Raw genomic sequence first — 19,408 nt, 5'->3', positions numbered from 1 at the left:
GATAAGAAGCTTTTGGCTTCTAATTTTTCATTTCTTATTGCAAATGAGCTGGGTATGGAGTAAGCAAAATTGCTTATTAACAGATTATCTTCAGGTCTGCTGCATTTTTGCTTATTTCTCAGATCATACCTTCACGCAGTACAGTTTGTCACCGGCATGTTTGGACTTGTCAGTTTTTCGTCTGGTGCACATGAAGGGAAAAAGGGGACCATTGCGAGGACTGAAACAGCCCTTTATTGCTGTGCTGCCTGCAGAGGCAACCAGATCTTGGCAAAGAAGGTGGGAGGTCACCTCTAACTCCAGCACTTATCTGGGAAGCTACGCTTTGTTTGGTGTAAAATATAAATCTGGGTGGAACAGACTGCTCAGAGAAGCACCTTCAAACCAGCATCGGGGCACGCAATAATGAGCAGGGTGGTGTCTGTTCTGCCTGTCCGGAGCTTCATCTATGTAAAACAGATGCATTCCGTTACAGCTGAGTGTACAGTGCTGTGCAGCTGCACCAGGCTGCCCACTGACTCGTCAACTTGATGTAGCCCTGAAGCATTTTGAAATGCAACATTTCCTTTGTTTCAATGTAGCTGCACGTGCACCAGGATTGCAAAAGATCCCTTTTTCCTCTGAAGTAAGAGAACAAGACTAAATTCTCTGAAAGGCTTAGCTCATTAACTTAATGGAGTGACGCTGGCACCGGTGTTTTTATTTCAAAGGAAGCAACAATTCGGGAGACTTCTATGGGACCTCACTGTAGTTACATCAATACAGAAATTTCTGAATGTTCTTCAGGCTGCACGATGATGCTGCAAAAGGCTGAAAGCTAAACGTCAGCTGATAGGCAAAATAAATGTATTTCTGAAGTCATTTGGGTCTAATTTGTCTGTCCCCTACCATCCCCTCCATTTGGATTATTTATAGGAGCACCGGAGTTGCCTGAAGTTTCCATCAGTCACTTGTCCTGCCCGCCTCTGTGCTCGGGATCACCTTGGACAGATGACTGAGTGCTGCCGGCCCGCTGCTGGCATTCAGATTTGTTTTCTTCTACAGCCATCAAAAAGAATAATGGCGCAACTGAAGAATGTTTTGTAATGGTTTGATACGGAAACAGAGCTTTATAAGGGCCCTGCAAGTTTCCCCTGCTGTTTTTTTTCTACATGTATGCCTTTGAATGAGGGATGGGGGTATCGCCATGGCAACGCACGTTTGTTGTCGGTGGGTTTTGTTTTATTGCAGTTTTTTTTAAGGGATGTATGGTTAACTCTATGTCTGTAAGTTTAATAATAAAATTGGAGATAATTCTGTTCAGTGTGGTGAGAAACTCCCAGCTTTCCCCCATCCAGGTCGTACCAAGGTAATCCAAGTGACGGCCAGACAGCCACTACTGGGACAAACAAACGACGCTGTATTTCCATACAGCATGCTGCACCCCCACCCCCCCCACAGTTCATGCAGGCTCTGCAGTCATCTCGATGAGCAACAGCCCCTGCTTCTCTGCGGCTGCTCTCTGATGGGGCGGTGGGGCGTCTCCTGCGGCCCCTGGGAAACACACCGCCAGCCGCACACGGGGGCTGACCGCACACATCGCCGGGTTTAGGAACGGGCACACAGAACCCCAACCCGCTAGCATCTGGCCAGAGAACGCGGCCGTGCAACACACCAGCCCTCCCGGGTGCCGCCTCCCCGCCCCGCCCCGCCCCTTCCGCCACCCTCGCGCGCCGCTTCCTGCCGGGGATGGGGTGGCTGCGGGGGCCGCCGCCGCCGCCGGAGGGAGGCAGGGCGGGCAGGAGCTGCTGCCGCCCCGGAGCTGGGTGCTGCGGCACGGCCGCTCGGCGCTGCTGAGGTGAGACGAGGCGGAGCGCGGCAGTGGCGCGGGAGAAGGGGACTCCGCGGCGGTCTGCGCATCGCCCGCCCCGGGGCTCGCGTCGTCCGTGGGTGCCGGAGCCCGTCCGGCCGCGGGGGCGCGTCCCCGGCACCGGGCTGCAGGTGCGGCCGTCGGAAGCGGCGGGCAGCGCTCGTGATCTGTGCGGCGGCGGAAAGGCTGCGCGGCGAGCGGGCTGCTCCCGGAGCGGGCCTGCGGTACGGGGCTCCGGCGGCCGGTGGGTGGTGGGTACCGCGCTCCGAGAGTACGGGGCACGGGAAGGTGTTTTGGTGGTAGAGCCCCTGAATGGTGGGCGGCGGTGCCGGGAGGATTTTGGAGGGGTTAAGGCCGTGAGTTGGGAAAGTTGTGGCTGTGGCACTGTCATCCATCCCTGGGAGCGCGTTGGGTGGCTGTCGCTGCTCAGGGAGGTACTGCTGGGGCTGTTCTCTTTAAAAATCCGGTAAGTTTGGGAGGCGAGAGCGGTGCTTACACATGAAGGAAATGACCTGTAGGCTTGGAACAAGCAAAAATGTTAAATCGGCGTGTTTTACGTGGTGGTCTTTTTGCTGCGTGTTCCCCCAGAAGCACAGTTAGAAGCACAGCTCGGCCTGGGAGCTGCCGTCCCTCAGGCTCCGTAGCACCGCCGCCCCTCGTGCACAGCTCCGTGCTGCACCCACCAACGGCTGAGGGCCGTGAGCTGTGCTGCCTTATACGTGATACCCACAGCTTCCCAAAGCTTCTGATTTCTTGCGTGTTTCAATGCATTCAAAGTGAGGAAGACTCCAGTCTTTGTTGGGCTAGCGAGATCAGTTTGTCAGTGGCTGTCGAGAGTAAGAGCAAACATGGCTCCACTGCAAATACTGTTCTGATGTTAACGTGGATAGCAGGATTGTTTCTGTATTCCCCTGTTTTCACACAAAAATGAGGGTGTGAGAAGAAAAGAAGAAGAGGTTAAAAAGGGGGAAAACAGCAAACCTGAGCTGTTTTTCTCTGGGCAGCTGGATGCGGGATTTCTTGAATTAGGTGGAAAAAAATCCTTGATAGCTGACCTATAGCATGTGAAATGTTCAAGGTCTTGTGCAAATATCAACAAAATACCGTGAGTTGCATTCTAAGGTGAGTGAAGTGGGGGAGCGCTCCATCAGTAGCTTGAAAGTCACCTGTGTGTGCCATGAGTGATGGTGGCAGGACAGGAAACGTTTTGTGAGCCGGTTAGCAGATTAGGAGTGGAGATGCCCTCACTGTTTGCTTGAGTGTAGTACAGCCCATTTGGTTTAATGAGGTGCGGCAGGCGAGGAGCTGGATGTATTCTATTCAGCTGCTGAGCTGTGTAATCGCACTTAGTGGTTCTCAAGACAAATGAGTTTAGCTTCCAGGATCGTGTGTAATAGCTGCTGTCAGTTTTGCATGGAGGCATTCCATCAGAAGGGCTCTTCAAGCATATGGAGCTAATCTTTGCTTTTACTGTGTCAGTTCTTTATTTTCCACCGTGCAGCGCTTTCACTGAACCATTGTTGAAAAGCAGATCTTCCTTGGAGATCTAAGGCTTACAGTAAGCTGGACAGGTGTTACTTTGTGAGATTTTTGTATCTTACCTTTCTAAGTTGCACTGAGACCTGTCAGAACAGCTGTAATGCTGCCAGTAAGGTCACTTAGTAGAGATGTTTATGGAGCAACTCTGACGGCGACGTCACTCGGTAAAACTGAAAGCAGGATTTATGGGAGCATTGCTGCATGTGAAGTTACTGTGGGCTCACTTCAGGAAGTCTGTCCCATTTCTCAACCTCAGAGTGCTCAGGGTTTTCAAAAAGAGACAGGGATGAGCAGCAGCAGTGGAGTATGAGACTGCTGTTATGTGACGAGGGAGTGGTTCTCCATATTCCTTTTCCAGCACAGCAGTCCCGACTGAGTATACAGGACAGCAGGCTCACCGTGGCAGGCTGGCTCAGCACTCGCTACTGTGTGTGGCTTTTCTGTGCAGCAGCAGAGCCCATGCCATGCCTGTGCTGCATGCCAGCAGACGTTGCATGGAAATCTTTTCTCCCAAAATGTGAGATGTGGTGCGGTGCTGCTCAGCCAGCTGAGTCAGTGAGGGAGGCTGAGCTGGGATTGTCTACATTCAGACTTAAGACTGAAAACTATTGCAAAGAAATGTAGGTTACATCCCTTGAGAGCTGATTGTTCTTCAGTCACCTTCCTAGAATTCTTCTCAAGGATGGCAAGAATTGAAACTAGCTGGGAATAACAATCAAGAAGTGTGGCAGCAAGGGGAGGTGGGCTGCCCGGCACACTGGGCAGCACGGTGCTGGTGGCTTTGCACAGTGAGCCCACATCACCCTGCTGAGCCTGCTGTGGGCACTGCCAGTTTCTCACTCAACCCTTCTGCTATGATGCTGATCTGCATCTCCGTATCAGGTCTGTTGCCTCGTGTTAGTGTAATGATACTGCTACCGTCTCTCAACTACAGCAGGAACTTTCCACCTGTGTACCTCAATACAGTGACTCAGTGTCTGTGCGCTGGAGAAGTAATGGGTTTGGTGGTTGACTAAAGGTAATTCAGTGCAGGAAAACATGCTAGAACTGTGGGTAATAATTCTCAGAGAGATGAATTTTCTGTATCTAAATATGCATCTATTACTCCTGCAGTAGTTCGCATTCAGTTGTGTTCATGCTGTTAATTGAAGGGCTGGAGAAGGAAAAGGGGAAATAGAACACATGATATGTGCTGCTGATGGGCTGACTAAATATAAAGTCAGCAGTAACAGGAAAGTAATCAACCAGCTCACTGCAGACATTGCTGATGTCAGGAGAAAAGTATATTTTGCCCTCTGACACTTAAGTCTGTGCTTGCTTAATGTTATTCATGTGTTCCTTTATTTGTTTTCGGAGATAAAAACCAGTAATGTAGGAGGCTCTTGGTGCTGCTTTCTTCCAAAAGGTACGTACAGTCATCTGGGTGACTCTTCTGTTACGTTGGTCGGTCACACAGTGCGGGTCATGGTGGTGGGCTTCAGTGTAGACTGCATGTATATATGCTTCATAACATTTCCAAGTGAATAGTGGGATAGAAGAAATCACATAAATGGTGTGGGGGGAAAAAAATAAGGCTTTAAATTATTCTACATATATGGAATATTTCTGCTTCTGTCTTTTAAGCTAACATTCTTCTTAAGCCTAGAAAATGAACAGTTTGGCATAGAGATCTGTGCTGTGTTCCAGGTGCTAAGATTATTAGGAAAAAGGGCTTTTTGCTGTGTAAAATATGAAAGTGGCACTGAATGCATAATTCAAAGGAGAGTACAGCTTCTGAGCTTAAGGAAAGTATCTTGTCATCAAAAGTGGACTTAATTGCTGCTGTTCTGATGAAGTTAGCTGTGAGTTGTGTGGGGTGGTTAACTTAGTGTTTTAAGTGCTATCTTTGCCTTTTCCAGCTGGCTAAATGTCTTCTCTTTGGCAGCACTTGAAAACAGGAGCAGGTGCTGTCAGGTGCATTGTAAGTTAATGCAGACTTTCTCCCTGGTCTGCCCAGTCAGTAATGACCTTTGATGTTTTGTAGTATGCTTACTCAGTGTTGTGAGGCCACATTTATTGCATGCCATGCAAGGGCTGATTTCTATTAATTAATTTATTCATTCATTTATTTAAATCTCTGAAATGCTATATGAAGAAACACTGAGTGGATGTTGAGATTCTTTTACCAAAGGAACAGAATTCTTGCTGGGTAAAGAGAGTTTCCTGCAGTTGCCCTCAGAAGGTGCTTTTATTAGAAGACAGGTCAGTAAGTTGAGTGTAGTTTTGGTGAGTCTAAATTCACCACTTCAGGAAAATGTGTGATGATTACAGTCTTATAAAAGCACAGGTTAACACATGGGTGTACTTTATCTGTATTTCTGAATAAAGGACGCTGGAAATTTTGATGAGCAACTCTTCTTTTTTTCTTTTGAGTGGAGTAAGGTTTTTTAAAGTATATAAAAAGATCAATTAACCATTCATTAATGACAGATTGTTACTTGTTTCGTAATGGCTATGTTGGTACAGTTCCTTTGAGCAAGATCTCCAGTAGTATTAAGATGACAGATGAACAACTCTTACATGGAGAAGGAAGAATATAGTAGATGTGGAGACGAGTAATGGTTTGTGGATATTCTGGCAACTGTTTAAATCAGGGTGTTAAAGGTTACATACGTATGGACTGTACGTGGCCTTCTGAGAACTTAAGTCTGTGCGTAACGTATGTGCTGTTTGTCTACTATCAACTCCACGGGGAATATTTTAAGGAGTACTGCTCCCTTGGGCCTTTGAAAGGGCAACTTTGAATTGTGCTCCTGTTTTTTTTCATCTGAACAACTTCTTTTGCAATACTGGGAAATGTTGATGGACAAACGGAGTCTCTTCTGATACAGAAGAAAGTAGTACGTGGTGCTGTTAGATTTACAGTGGAAGAAGTTGTGCTCAGTCATTACAGGTGCTGCTTCTGATGATAGGCACGGTACCTTTCTAAAAAGAAAAATGGAAGTAAAGCTTGTGTGTGTGGAAGAGCTGAAAACTCTTGAATGTTTGTGTTGGGTTCAGTGTCCATTTACTGTGTACAGAAGCTTAATAGAAATGTTAAACAATTTCCTAGTCTTCCCTCTGAGAATCTTGAAAGATATACATGGTGTGTTTTGTACTGTTATGTGTTTCCCAAGATTTGGTTGATGTGATTGAAGCATTCTGGTTAATTACACTGCTTTTTCTCACAGGAAAGAGCTGTGAAACCATAGCTGTTTCTTAGACAGTAGCTGTACAAAAGCTACCAAGTATAAATTATGCACCAATCCGTTCTGTACTGCTCTGGGTCTTAAATATTGAATAAGCTTTTTAATACTTCTACATAATTGGAAACATTACTATATTTTTTTCATATATTCAATGAAGCACATTGAGATGATGATGATTATTATTACTGTTATTATTTTTAGCTGCACTAAATTATTTGTAGTGCTATGAACTAACCCCACGGTTTGAAGCTGTTATGATATCTTGTTAGCCCCAGATGAATGAAGTGTTGTTGCAGCGTCTTCCCTTCTCAAACAATATTCTAGACTTGAGAAAAGGATTGCTGAGAGATTTGCATGAAGAGAATACATTTTTTCAGTTTTTGATATGGTCTCTATTATGACCACTTCTAAACATATTTTGAAATAAAAATTAGTGCTTGGTTTCCAATGACGTTGTTTTAAGAGTATAATATCCTAAATTATTTGCAAGCATCTATACTAATTACTGAGCTCATACATACATATCTGAGTTGGACAACTGCACCATTAACATACAGCTGAGGTAGCCCAGGTCAATGTGACTGTAGATACCAAGCATTAGGCTTACTGGGGTGGGAGCTCATGCTACAAAATCTTTCATATGTATTTTAAAGCAGTGGAGTATGTTGGACCTGTGATATCCTATTTTAGCTATATTTCAGTTTTACATGGTTGCTGGTTTTACCTCCCTCCTTTGTTTTTGAAGTGCAAACAGTAGACAAGAGTAATGATTAAGCCACTACTTAAACAGGGTAATCTTTGTTTTTCATTGCCTAGTCTAATTCACAAACTCAGATTTTCATTTGTAATGAATAAAAGGCTGGTTAGATCTAGGGAATATTCTCCTTTGGGTGGCTTTACATTTCTATGTAAGAACAAGTTAAACTTAATTTTACTGGACTGAAATTGTTTAAAAATATTTACTTACCTAATAAATTATGCCTGGTTTTTAGCCGGCACTAACATAAAACATCTTTGGCTAATTAAGCATCTAAGAACGCATGAAAGAGAGTGATGTTCCAATAATCTGCAGTAAACATTGAGGTCTTGTCTCTTTCTCCAATGTAAAACAGGTCAGTTTTATCGGCGGATAGAGAAGGACGATGGCAGGCAATAACCAGCTTTGCATTCGACGTTGGACTACCAAGAATGTGGCCAAGTGGCTGAAGGAAGAAGGCTTCTGTGAATACGTGGATATTTTGTGCAATAGACACAGACTAGATGGAATTACGTTGCTGACGCTCACGGAGTATGATTTACGATCTCCTCCGTTGGAAATCAAGATCCTGGGGGATATCAAACGGCTGATGCTGTCCATACGCAAGCTACAGAAGCAACATATTGATGTCCTAGAAGAGCTGGGATACAACAGCGATAGTCACATCGGTGCTGTGTGTGCTACTGTTGGCTCACTGCAGGGTGCAGATTGGTTTTGCAATGGTGAAGTACCTCGGGACTATGATGGACCAATTACTGACTTGAATGGTGATCAGTATCAATATGCCAATGGAAAAAACAAACATTTGACGAGAAGACTGGACCCAGAGTACTGGAAGACAGTTTTAAGTTGTGTATATGTCTTCATAGTGTTTGGCTTTACGTCATTTGTTATGGTTATAGTACACGAGCGAGTACCTGACATGCAGACATATCCACCTCTACCAGACATATTTCTAGATAGGTAAGAAATTTTCTTTTAAAACAAAGCAATAAGTTGATGTTTAAAGTGTGGGCTGCCTTTTTTCTTTTTCATATTCAAAGTTCTGTATGTTCTCGAAGGTGGTTGTGCAAAATGGTAATGAGTGTAGCACTTTCTCTCCAGAGACTGAAACGTGCTTCTGTTAGATGTAGGGATTTGGTCATTGCAGAGGAAAACAAATAGAGCTGTTATTCTACCCTGTTTATATTTAATTCTGTGTCTTTAATTGCAACATGGGAATTAATTATTCAATTCAAGTAAAAAGGATGGTGGTCAGCTGTCATAGGTAAGCAGCTGTTTGTTTTTCCTGAAATCCAGGTGCTGCTATGAAGCTTAGTGTGTCTTACTATTGGAAAAGTTTTGATGAAGGAGTGTTCTGGTCTTAATTTTCAAGTCCTCTCTCAGTTGTGGCAGCCCACTGGTGGCTGACTTTCTGGAGAAGATATATGCTTTTTGCTTTGGGAAAGTTGGTAAACAGAGTGCCAGTGAGTGAGGAAACTGAAAGGGAATGGTATTGATACTGTATTTATGCTGTCTCCCCTCTATCAACTTGTTGAAAATTGTCTGGGGAAACTCTGAGGGAGACTGAATAGGCCAGCGTCTTTATAAACTGCATCTGTGTACTAGAACGCTTCCATAACTTAAACAATGCCTGTGCATTTTGTTAGTATTAAACAGTCAGTTTCAGTCAGAAAAGATATGCAATAGCAAAGGTGAAATCTTAGTCACTGACCAGAAATGCCGTAGGAGATAAATACTCCCATTGAGGAATTGCACCACAGAGAATTTATGGCATGGAGATTTTCAAAAGACAAGTCAAGCTTTCTGAAAGTCACGTCTTTGTGACTTTATTCCTTCCAATATCCGTTTTCATTATCAGATACAGTGCAGTCAGTAGGGATCTAATCCTTTGAGGCAGCGTACAGAATCTCTGTGAATTATGTATGGCTCGGCCGGGATGGTCCTCATCAAACAAAGTGAAAGGGAATGAGAGCAGTGGCATTGCTGGATTTTGTTCCCAGGGCAAATCCCACAGTATTCCGTGGGTGAGAGGATGGAGGAGGTCAGAAAGCAGCAGCTCAGTGAACAGAAAGAGGATCACTACAAATCTAAGCATTTGAGCAGCACTTCGCTACCTCTTTGTATCAAAGGGAACACACAACTGAAAACTGATAGTCTCTATTTTGGTGAGGATGTAGGGTGGAAATCATTGCTCCTGCAACACGTATGCAAGAAGGTATTGAATCTTTTGGTCAGCAAGGCTAGACAGTTTGCATACAGTGATTATCACTGAAATCTACCTTTGAAAGGAATTTATACTTTTCCTAATGCTTTCCCTTGTAGTTCCATTTCATTACACGTACTTATGGTTTTAAGCTTTGCAGCATTTCATTAGTTGTGTTGACATGGCATTCTTACAAGCATAAGCAGCATAATTGGTGTGATGCAAGTTTGTGTCAGAATGGTTTGTAGAGAAACAATGATAAAGGAACACATCCTGTTAGTAAATCGTGGAAACCAAGTGAGCACAGTTGAGATTTTCTTTCATTTCTTTCATTTGGTGAATTCCATGTAAATGTTTCCTGAAAATGCATGATTAGAAAGGAGATAATTTAAATTACAAAATAATTCCAATTATATTTAACGCAGTCTAACAATAATTTTGATTGTAGTTTAAACTATTGTGAGAGTAATGCAAGTTAGTTTTGTCGTTGGAACCTTACATGGTTTGTTGTTCTGTTTTAATACTGAGACTAGAAAGAAAAATTAAGCCTTTGTATTAAACCTTTCTTGCTTCATCTTTTTTTAGTGTCCCAAGGATACCATGGGCATTTGCTATGACTGAAGTATGTGGTGTAATTCTTTGCTACATTTGGCTGTTGGTTCTTCTGCTTCACAAACACAGGTACAGTGTATGTATTCATGGCAAGTAACTGGCAATGTGATTTAGAGGAAGGAGCGTTACTAGAATTTGAGGACTGTTTAAGACTTTACAATTAATAACATGTAAACTTCTAATACATTGTTAGAACAGAGTGGATTTAATCAAGAATGTTGAGTTATGAAAATCATGGAGCGATCTGAATTTATTTTTCTATCAGACTTTTCCTGCATGTTTCAGGGACTCACCATTGTATATTCTCATGCTGTAACAGTTCTGTTCATTCTGAGAATGAAATTCCACAGGATGGCTGAGCCAGCCTAGTGGTTTACTGTCACTGAAGGGTAGAAAACCCATTTCTGTGTGTGTCTATTTATATGTTAACTTTTCACCCTTTTGTTCATTTTTATCAGTTCATTGGCAGAGGACATGAGTACCAAAGCTAGTACAAGTGCAGTTAACATAAATGCAGAGGAGTGGGGCTGTAGGGCTTTTGTTGGTTTGCTTCCCTGTCTCACGCTGTCTTGTGGAATATTGCCTTTATAGCACCGCTTACAAGTTAAATCCAGTGATTTGGTGCTTAGTGGGAATTAAGCCGCGGTGGGAGAAAATGTTATCACCACAAAAATACAATATATTGGGATTCTTACTATCAGTTTCTGTGTATTCTTCCCAGATCTATACTCCTGCGAAGGCTGTGCAGCCTTATGGGGACAGTATTCTTACTACGTTGCGTTACAATGTTTGTTACCTCACTCTCTGTGCCAGGCCAGCACTTGCAGTGTACTGGAAAGGTAAGAACTTGAAATGCTTTAAATTTTCTCCTGTTTTCTTCTTTTTAAAAAGGTTTTTAGAAAATGTTATTTAAGTTATGATAAAGATGATTGTGGCTATCATGTTAGATGTATGTTGGTAACATCAGCATGTTTCTTTTCCTCTCTGCTCCCCGTCATTCACTCCCATTATGCAAGTATTACATCTGTAGGAGTCTATGAAACTCTTGTTGTTTTGTTGGGAGGAGAGCCACTTGGTAAAGGGAGAAGGGGAACTTTTAAAAATATTTCACAATATAAACTGGAGAGAATCTTTCAGAGAAACATGCACTTAAGGCATTGACTTAGAAAAACTGAAGGTGGAGTAATCACTTCCTCACCTTGTTGGGTGCATGGTTTTGAACAAAATATTAGTGTTCTAGGAAGAAATATTCCATTGAATGTGGGATTTCATAGTTTCATCCTAGCTTCTAGTTAGAAGTTTGAGCTGAATATTGGAAGGTGGACAGTGACACAGTTTGAGGTATAATGTGTTCAGGGAAAAAAACAAGTGGCACTTGGTATGTAACTGACTAGCAACAAAATACTTGCTCTAAATGCCAGGATTAATCAGAGGCACTAATTGACATTACTAATGGAACTCACCACCACAATAAAAGACAATGATGTACTAACCTGTATTTTAATAAAAGACCCCAAAGAAGCAATTCTACTAACCACACATAGTACTAGACAGCTAACTTCTACTTCTTATCTGTGGTATAACTTTAAGGATGTATTCTTTGTGCTGCGTAGGAACTTGTTAAAGGTTATTGTTACTGTCTTTTACACGTAGTTGTATGGCAATGTTTGGGCAAAACTCCAGCGGGCATTTGCAATATGGAGTGGCTTTGGAATGACTCTTACTGGAGTACATACATGTGGAGATTATATGTTCAGTGGCCACACTGTTGTCCTGACCATGCTCAACTTCTTTGTCACAGAATGTAAGTACACAGTGTCAATATTTAAATGTCCTGAAGTGTTAAGAATTTGTACTGCTTGCTGCCAACCGAAGGTGCACAAGTGTAAATACTTAAATGTCCTTAAGTGTTCTTTGCTGCTTGTCCTCAGCCAAAAGCATGGAGAGTAACATTGAAGTCAACAAATTCACATCTCTGCTTTTTCTCTGGTTTGTGGTGGTTCAGTTGCAGACAGAAAAGGAACAGCACCACATCTATTAATGGAAGGATGGATAGGATACATCTGAAAAAACAAGCAAGCCAGGAAATCAGAAAGGTTCTGTAGCTTGCTGCTGGGAGAATGCTAGGGAAGTTATTAATTATTTTCTGTTCCTTATACACTTCCCTTGATATTCATCAGCAACCTATCAGTAAAAACTTAGGCTAGGTGTACTTTTGGTATAATCCACAAATATGAAATACTAAACCTCACATAAGTGAGAATATATGAAAGAGTACCGTCCTTCTGTAAATATGAACTGTGACTTGATGCAGTATATAGCAATCTAAGATAATTAGTCTGAGTTCACGTTTGAGGGAATGACTGGCATAACAGAGAAATCTATACTTCATGATGTTTTTCTCCCTGATGCGTAGAAGAGGAATTTTCATTAACAGAAGTTGTTTGCACTAAGTTCTGCTTTACGTGATCCTAAAGCATTTTAGGATACTTGGTTAACTCAGAAAAGAATGATAGCTGTATTTGTAAAGCATTTTTTAATGAAGCAATTGACATGTATAACATGTTCTCATTGAATTTATTTGACTTGTTAAGCATGAACAAGATTTCTAGATGAAGACAATAATTTCATACTTTTTTAGATGAAAAAAAAACCAACACTGCATATAAACTTACTGGATCTAGGCCTGAACTGAGTAATGACCCAGGGTTTTGAGACACTCAAGGTCAATTACTTTGTTTTCTCCTAGATACACCAAGGAGCTGGAACTTCTTGCACACCTTATCTTGGGTCCTCAACCTCTTTGGAATCTTCTTCATTTTGGCTGCACATGAACATTATTCTATAGATGTCTTCATTGCCTTTTACATCACTACAAGACTCTTTTTGTATTACCACACATTGGCTAATACTAGAGCATATCAACAGAGTAGAAGAGCAAGGATCTGGTTTCCAATGTTTTCTTTTTTTGAATGCAATGTTAATGGTACTGTTCCCAATGAGTACTGCTGGCCGTTTTCAAAACCTACAATAATGAAAAGACTGATTGGCTGAAGAGCGTGTGGGTCAATTCCAATTTTTATAAAGTGTTATGAGTAAGACCCTACAAGGCTGGCTGGAGGGGTTATACACTAATGATTTTTCATTCCATGGCCGCTGCCTCCTCCTCGTTTCTTAGATTCTTAGCCATAGAATGGGGTTGCCAGACTTCAGAGGGATGTGTTCTGTTGTTGCTTTAAGAGAAAACAACACAGAGTCTGGTAGAGAGGTAGTCAGCGAATCGTGAATATGAACCAGAATACTGTTACCCTTAGTAAGGCTCTGTGTGAATGTTTAAGTAACTTTAACCTCAAAAGTGTGCTTGTGCTGAATATGATATACCCTTTACAGGCTCAGTTAATCTCCGTTTCCTGACATGCCATCCTTTCTGTATACTGACTAAAAATTTAGAACTTTATGATGACTTTCTTTTAAAACAGTCATGAATTTAATTATTAAAACGAACTGTGTATGCTTAAAGATTGAGGAGTACTGTGTCATAATGAGGAAAGCAATATAGTTCATGTTAAAAGGGTCTCTTAAGTGTTGTTATTTAATAACAAGTCTTAAGGTGTAACTGACAATATAAATGGTCTGCATATAGATTGCCAAAAATGAAAGTCTGCCTTGTGACTATGCAGTGATGATGTCTGGTTTGGTTTTGTTTTGTTTTTTTAATGAGAGCTTACTTAGTCTAGTCTATCGGTCGTCTGTATGGTTGTTCTAGCACTGGGAAGTCTTCCCTTTTGTTTTAAATAAATTAGTTAAAGTAAATGCTACAGCCACTGAAAGCAAAGTTAATTTAGCTCTAGTGCGTTTAAAGCCACAGCATAACCTTTCTGTGTGGTTTTAATTGCTTCTTATACTCAGATCGGTGCATGCTTTTTAGGAGCAGCTCTTTAACATTGGAAGAACAGAACAGTTCCGCATATCTTACTCTTCCATAAGTGGATGTGGAAAATGCATGTAGTAGCCGTTTCAAGAGGAGTAATAATAGTGAGTTTTGGAAGTAGTGCTCATATTGATGTGCATTGTAGCATTCTGGTGTCAACAATATGGTGAATATCTCTGGATATACAAACACCATACTTTTTTTATATATATATAGACATACACTGTATATGTTCTTCTAACAAACATGAAAGAGACTAGTTCTTAATTAAGTTGCTCATTTGCTCCTCTGAAAGATAGAAGTACCATAAGCAGTTGAGTTTGGATTGTTAAAAAATAGCACACTCCATAATGTGAAAACAAGGGTTGTGTGGTGATCTCTTACGCAGTGGTTTGTGAGTGGACAACACTAACATTTAACATTGGCTGTAGAGGCTTGAAACACATTTATTCTCAATGAAAACCGATAGGTAAAAGGTGCAAGCCATAAAAAACCGTTTTAATCTGTTGGTGCAATTTCAGAATAGGTTGTATGTCATGGTCTAAGTCAGCCTTGGAAAGTAGTATGAATTAGTTCTGGCTTAGTTCGAGCTGTCCTGATGACCATTATGTCTGCATAGATAAGAATCCTTTTGGAATTTTGCATTTCTCTGCAATGTATTTCTTTCACAAACCTGGATTACACCATCTTGACCATCACGCACTCTTCATGATGTGTTACTTTCATAAATTAGTTTAGTTCCTATTTCACAGAGAAGTGGTGCATCTTGAAGCATCTCTGCTACCTGTATCATACTATTCTGCAGGCTTTATTTGTGACATTCCAATTTTTAGTAAAATTTCAAGAATTACTGTATTGTTCAGTGTGCCGTAGCCTAGTGGCTCTTGCCATCCACACTGGTGAAATATGCTTACATTTAAGGGGAAAAAAAAAACAAAACTCTGAAAGACTTAGACTATTCATTTGATTTCAGAAAGGCAGTTTGAACATTCCTCTTGAGACTTTATAATCAAAGAGCTCTGTTTGTTAACTTAAACTTATCTTTGCAATGCACGTGCAGTTAGGAAAGCTGTTTTTTAAACTCTAGGAAAGGATCTGTTCTCAGGATGTGGAGGGTTGTATTCTGAATTCTGACATGTGGAGGTGTATGCTGTTGGACTTGCAAAGCCATTGATTCTGACAAGAAACATGTCAGTGCTAGCTGGCACAACTTGCTCTAGACTGAAAAAATATTTTGCAATTGAGGCATACAGGAGAATTTTCAAGTGCAGCCCCGTGTAACAATGTTTACATAAAGTAGAGCTATCATTTCAATGCTTTTTATAATGAAGTTTGGATTCTTTGAAACGTAAGGCTTCTCTTTTTGTTCTCATTTAATTTTTCAGATTCTTTTAAGTAAATCCATGTTTTAAATCAACATTGGCTATCAGTGTTCTTTAAAGGAAGCTTGTGCTTCTGTTCAAGCTGTTTTGCTTGCTGCTAAGTGTCTGAGATAAATAATAAATAGCGGTTGGTTTGATGAGAACTGAAGTGCATTAAAACACTGCCAGGGTAACTGTGCTCTTCTGTCTTGGAAGTTAATTTTGTCTATCTGTAAACACAGAATAGGAAAGCTTGAAATTGACAGAAGACAGAAATTCTCATTTCAAGTACTAAAAGATCACAGTCCATCTAAATAACTGGCAATGAAAGTTTTGTTGTTAACCAGGTGGAAACAAATTGCAAATGACTGACAGGCTTAAAATCCTGTACCTCTTTTTGCAGAGTCAGTGTTTTAAAAGCATTTTGCTGCTTCTCTGCTGCTCACCAGCCTTTTTGAGGAAATGCAGGAGAGCATCATTGAGACTTGGATTTAATGCGGAATATGTTGAGGGCTGTCTGTCCTCCCTTGCATTGGTGCACCAGTCTCTTTGCTCTCTTTCAGCTGGCTGCATTCTTTATGTGCCAAGTCATCTTCTGTTGTCTGTGGGAGTACCCCCTTGCTTCTTTTTTCTAGCAACTTTTGGAGATCTAGTAATACTTGGAACTTGGAAATAGTCTTAAGATCTTCCTTATTACCACTTTGGTGTTATACGTGTAGGAAATGTCTGAAAATAAGTATATGTGTGCACAGACCTGAAGGTGATAGGCACAGCCACTCACTCATCTCCATGTACCTTATGACATAGCTTCTTAGAATGGCCTTCCTGGACTTCAGCTGTTCTTGAATAATGATACTAAAAACTTCCTTATGTGTTAATTATTTTTATGCCCTTTGGCAAACAAGATAACACTAACGCAGAACTTTGGTATGGAAGTGTAGGTAGGCCTGAAGTTTTCAAATGCTCAAGTCTAGCAAGAATTGGATCCTGCAAGTATACTGCTCGTGGTGAAGCAAATGATAGGATTCAATGTATAAGCAAATAATTAAATATTCTGATTTTAGTGAGGGTTATCATTTTAGTTTAAGCATTTCCTTGGATTAGGCCAAGTGCATCCTGTGTACGATAAAGTAATGGGAGTAGGTAATGTCACTTTCTTTTCAGTTTTTCCTTTTTTTCCTTATCTGCCATCAAAGAAAACATTCCAGTAGAATTTCCAATAAATTTGTATCTAACTGTCTTAAGAGAGAACAACACTTTTAAAAAAATAAAAAAATGAAAAATTCAGAACAGAAAAACATGTTAAATGTTAGGAAGAAATACTTGAAATCCTCCAACGAGCACTGAAGTGCAGGTTCCTATGATCTCATTTTATGCACGCGGACACTTCATGTAGTTTCTCATGTAGTACCAAAGAAAATATTTAAAGAAAAGATGGAAGGGTAGAACTCAGACATCAAAAGAAGTCTTTTGCAACAGTCAGCAGCTCCTTGGTGTTGATTTTTTTTATTATTCTTTTTTTTAATGCAACACTTGCACACTTAGGTGCTCCACTTGTCCCTTACCATTTAGCCAGGTTTTTGATGTACTAAAGTCCACTGAGGTTTTCAAGCATCGAAACTATTGTGGAGCTGACATGTAATCATTAAGCATCCAGTTGAAGAAATAGAAGATGTCTTGGAAAAAAAAAAAAAAGGTTTTTTTGGATGTGAAGCAAAAGAGAGGTAGTCTACAATAAGTGACAAATAGTATTTCATCAGTCCATGTAATTTATACTGTCAAGTTGGGGAGTTTGCTGGAATTGGCGTTTGTATTACTTCTGTGGCTTTTTGATTTCACTTTTTTAATAATCTAGGATTGCTTTATAAAAACCTGTAACTATAGAAAACCCCAGAATCTTTAAGCAGGAAGTCAATTCAGCAGAGCTCCTGGCAGTGAGCCAGCTTGTCCTCGGAGTTATTTTGTGCATATAGACTATGAAACAAGGATTAATTGCTAGACCACTGATGATTAATAGACTCACTCTTTCTGATGCATCTTTGACGTTGCCACTTCTTAAATTGAAACTGTGTTTCCTGGGGGGGGGTGGGGTGGAAAAAAGGCCTTTGAAGTGATTGTGCAGATGTCTTGCTTGTTGTATTGAGAAAAGCATTCAAAAAACCCTCACAGCCCTTCAAGCACTATGCTGTTGTGAACTCTGAACTTTGCTTATAGCAGTTTCCTGGATACTTACTGTTTGTATCTTGAGAAAGGTGCAGTGAGCATTATGTACATAATTCAGTGACGTGCATGTTTTTAAAGCCAGTTTGTAGTAGGTGTATAAGAACTTCAGATGGTGACTGTGGAGGACAATAACCTGACATGTTAGCCCAGTGGTTATGTAGTTAAAGACAACGTGTAACTTGGTATTGCTGTCTCTTTGAATTCGGTTTTGTCAAATATGAAAAAATTGTCACATGTGAGTAAGCACAAACTGCATCGTGCGTGTTCCATAACATAGTAGGGATATAGGAAAATGAGTTTTCACACTGAGCAGTTACTTCAATTTGTCTATGGCAGAGAAAATAGTATTATGTAATGGCTAGAAGGTATGCCAGTGAAGTTTGAAGCAAGTACTGTAAATAAGTAAATATTGTTTGATTATAAACTCAGATTGAATTAATATATTGTTTTATATCTTTGTTGTATTAAAACATATTTAAAAGTACTAAAATAAAATATTTGAAATATGGCAAATGTTTGTTTTACTTCGTGTGTAAAATGGTGGCTTTGTTATCTCTGTTAGTGCTGTGACCATAGAAATATACCTGAGCAGTCTGGGGTGTAGGGTTGCTTTTTCCCACAGCTGTGTTTTACTGGTGTAAAAACAAGTGGTCTATCAGCATGCCTCAGGTTTTTGTTTGCAAAATCACTTCAATTTTTTTTTTCTATTAACAAGTTAGAAAATGTCTTGTAAGAACTCAGCTAGGTATGACAGGACGGCTTTCAACATCTTGTTTTTCTCCACTGGTTTGTATACTGACTTGATTTACTGCAACACTGCTCACTGCCACACCTGGAGACATTCAGTCATCTTCAGCTGAAAGAGTGGAATTAACTTCTGAAATTTGTACATGCATTTTTGTTACTGATTTCAGCCACCTAAAACTTGTAAGGATGTACAGGAAACTCATTCCTATGGAGATATTTAAAGAGTATACCAGGTATGCTGCCTGCCCTGGAGTTGATTTATACTTGATTATGCTTGTAAATGGCAACTATGAAGTCTCTTTTGCGACCTTAACCCAGCTGGAACACTTCCATTAGTGTCGAGCCAGGTGCACTTTAATGTACTCAACTGCTGGAAAGTTCTTTGTTTGCCTCCCTCAGAATTATATAATCTCGATCGGCCTGACAATTTAGAGAGTCTTTAACAAGAAGCCCTTTGTCACTGTATTATTATGATTAGTTGTTCAGGAGGTGGTTCAAAAAGTGAAGTGGATGTGGAAGTACACCTTTGTGGAAAAAACAAAACTTGCATGGAGAAAGGGGAACTGGAGGCAGTAAGGCCTGGTGTACCAGTGGCAGTGTGCTTACTGCACCCGTTGCTCTAACATTCTGGGAACCAATAAATTGTGTTTTGGAAACCTTAAACAAGTATATGCTTTGTGTGGTGTAAACACGGATTGGGAAAACTTCCAGAGAACATGACTGCCTGCTTCCCAGAATGTTACAAGACTTAGAGATGTGAGCTTGGAGTAAAAATCTATTCCCTCTGCCATAGCTCGCACTTCTTTGTGCAACTACTAAAACCAGAGCCAGAAAGGAAAAACAGATGTTGTAATGAGAAGAAATGAAACGCAGTTTATGCAGGTGGACTTTAGCCTGGTGTTAAGAATCAGATGAAACACATCTTGCTGCCCTATGCTCTCATTAGAGAGAATTTG

General features: G+C 40.9%; 1 protein-coding gene across 3 annotated transcripts; it reads left to right on the top strand.

Moving 5' to 3' along the window:
* The first annotated feature begins 1,714 nt into the window (after positions 1–1,714).
* Positions 1,715–18,218, top strand: SAMD8 (sterile alpha motif domain containing 8). 3 transcript variants are annotated; one of them, XM_426501.8, is made up of 6 exons: positions 1,715–1,837; positions 7,728–8,335; positions 10,164–10,259; positions 10,912–11,029; positions 11,844–11,994; positions 12,940–18,218. In XM_426501.8, the coding sequence occupies exons 2-6, from the start codon at positions 7,758–7,760 to the stop codon at positions 13,242–13,244; spliced, it is 1,248 nt and encodes a 415-aa protein (XP_426501.3). In that variant the 5' UTR covers positions 1,715–1,837; positions 7,728–7,757; the 3' UTR covers positions 13,245–18,218. The 3 variants fall into 3 exon arrangements, with proteins under 3 accessions (XP_426501.3, XP_040558659.1, XP_046798974.1); XM_040702725.2 differs by having other exon boundaries at positions 1,715–4,793; XM_046943018.1 differs by lacking the exon at positions 1,715–1,837 and adding an exon at positions 4,741–5,629.
* Positions 18,219–19,408: the final 1,190 nt, after the last annotated feature.

The sequence above is a fragment of the Gallus gallus genome, chromosome 6 (genome assembly GCF_016699485.2).
Source record: "Gallus gallus isolate bGalGal1 chromosome 6, bGalGal1.mat.broiler.GRCg7b, whole genome shotgun sequence".
In the NCBI taxonomy this organism is placed as follows: domain Eukaryota; kingdom Metazoa; phylum Chordata; class Aves; order Galliformes; family Phasianidae; genus Gallus; species Gallus gallus.
Note: the sequence above shows the minus strand (reverse complement) of the source record. Positions and strands in the feature narration are given on the sequence as shown.

Bases quoted from the DNA above. Each gene is read 5' to 3' on its own strand.
- SAMD8 (XM_426501.8), top strand. From the start codon at position 7,758: ATGGCAGGCAATAACCAGCTTTGCATTCGACGTTGGACTACCAAGAAT. The intron at 8,336-10,163 runs GTAAGAAATTTT...ATCTTTTTTTAG, and splicing joins CCAGACATATTTCTAGATAG to TGTCCCAAGGATACCATGGG. The intron at 11,030-11,843 runs GTAAGAACTTGA...TTTTACACGTAG, and splicing joins ACTTGCAGTGTACTGGAAAG to TTGTATGGCAATGTTTGGGC.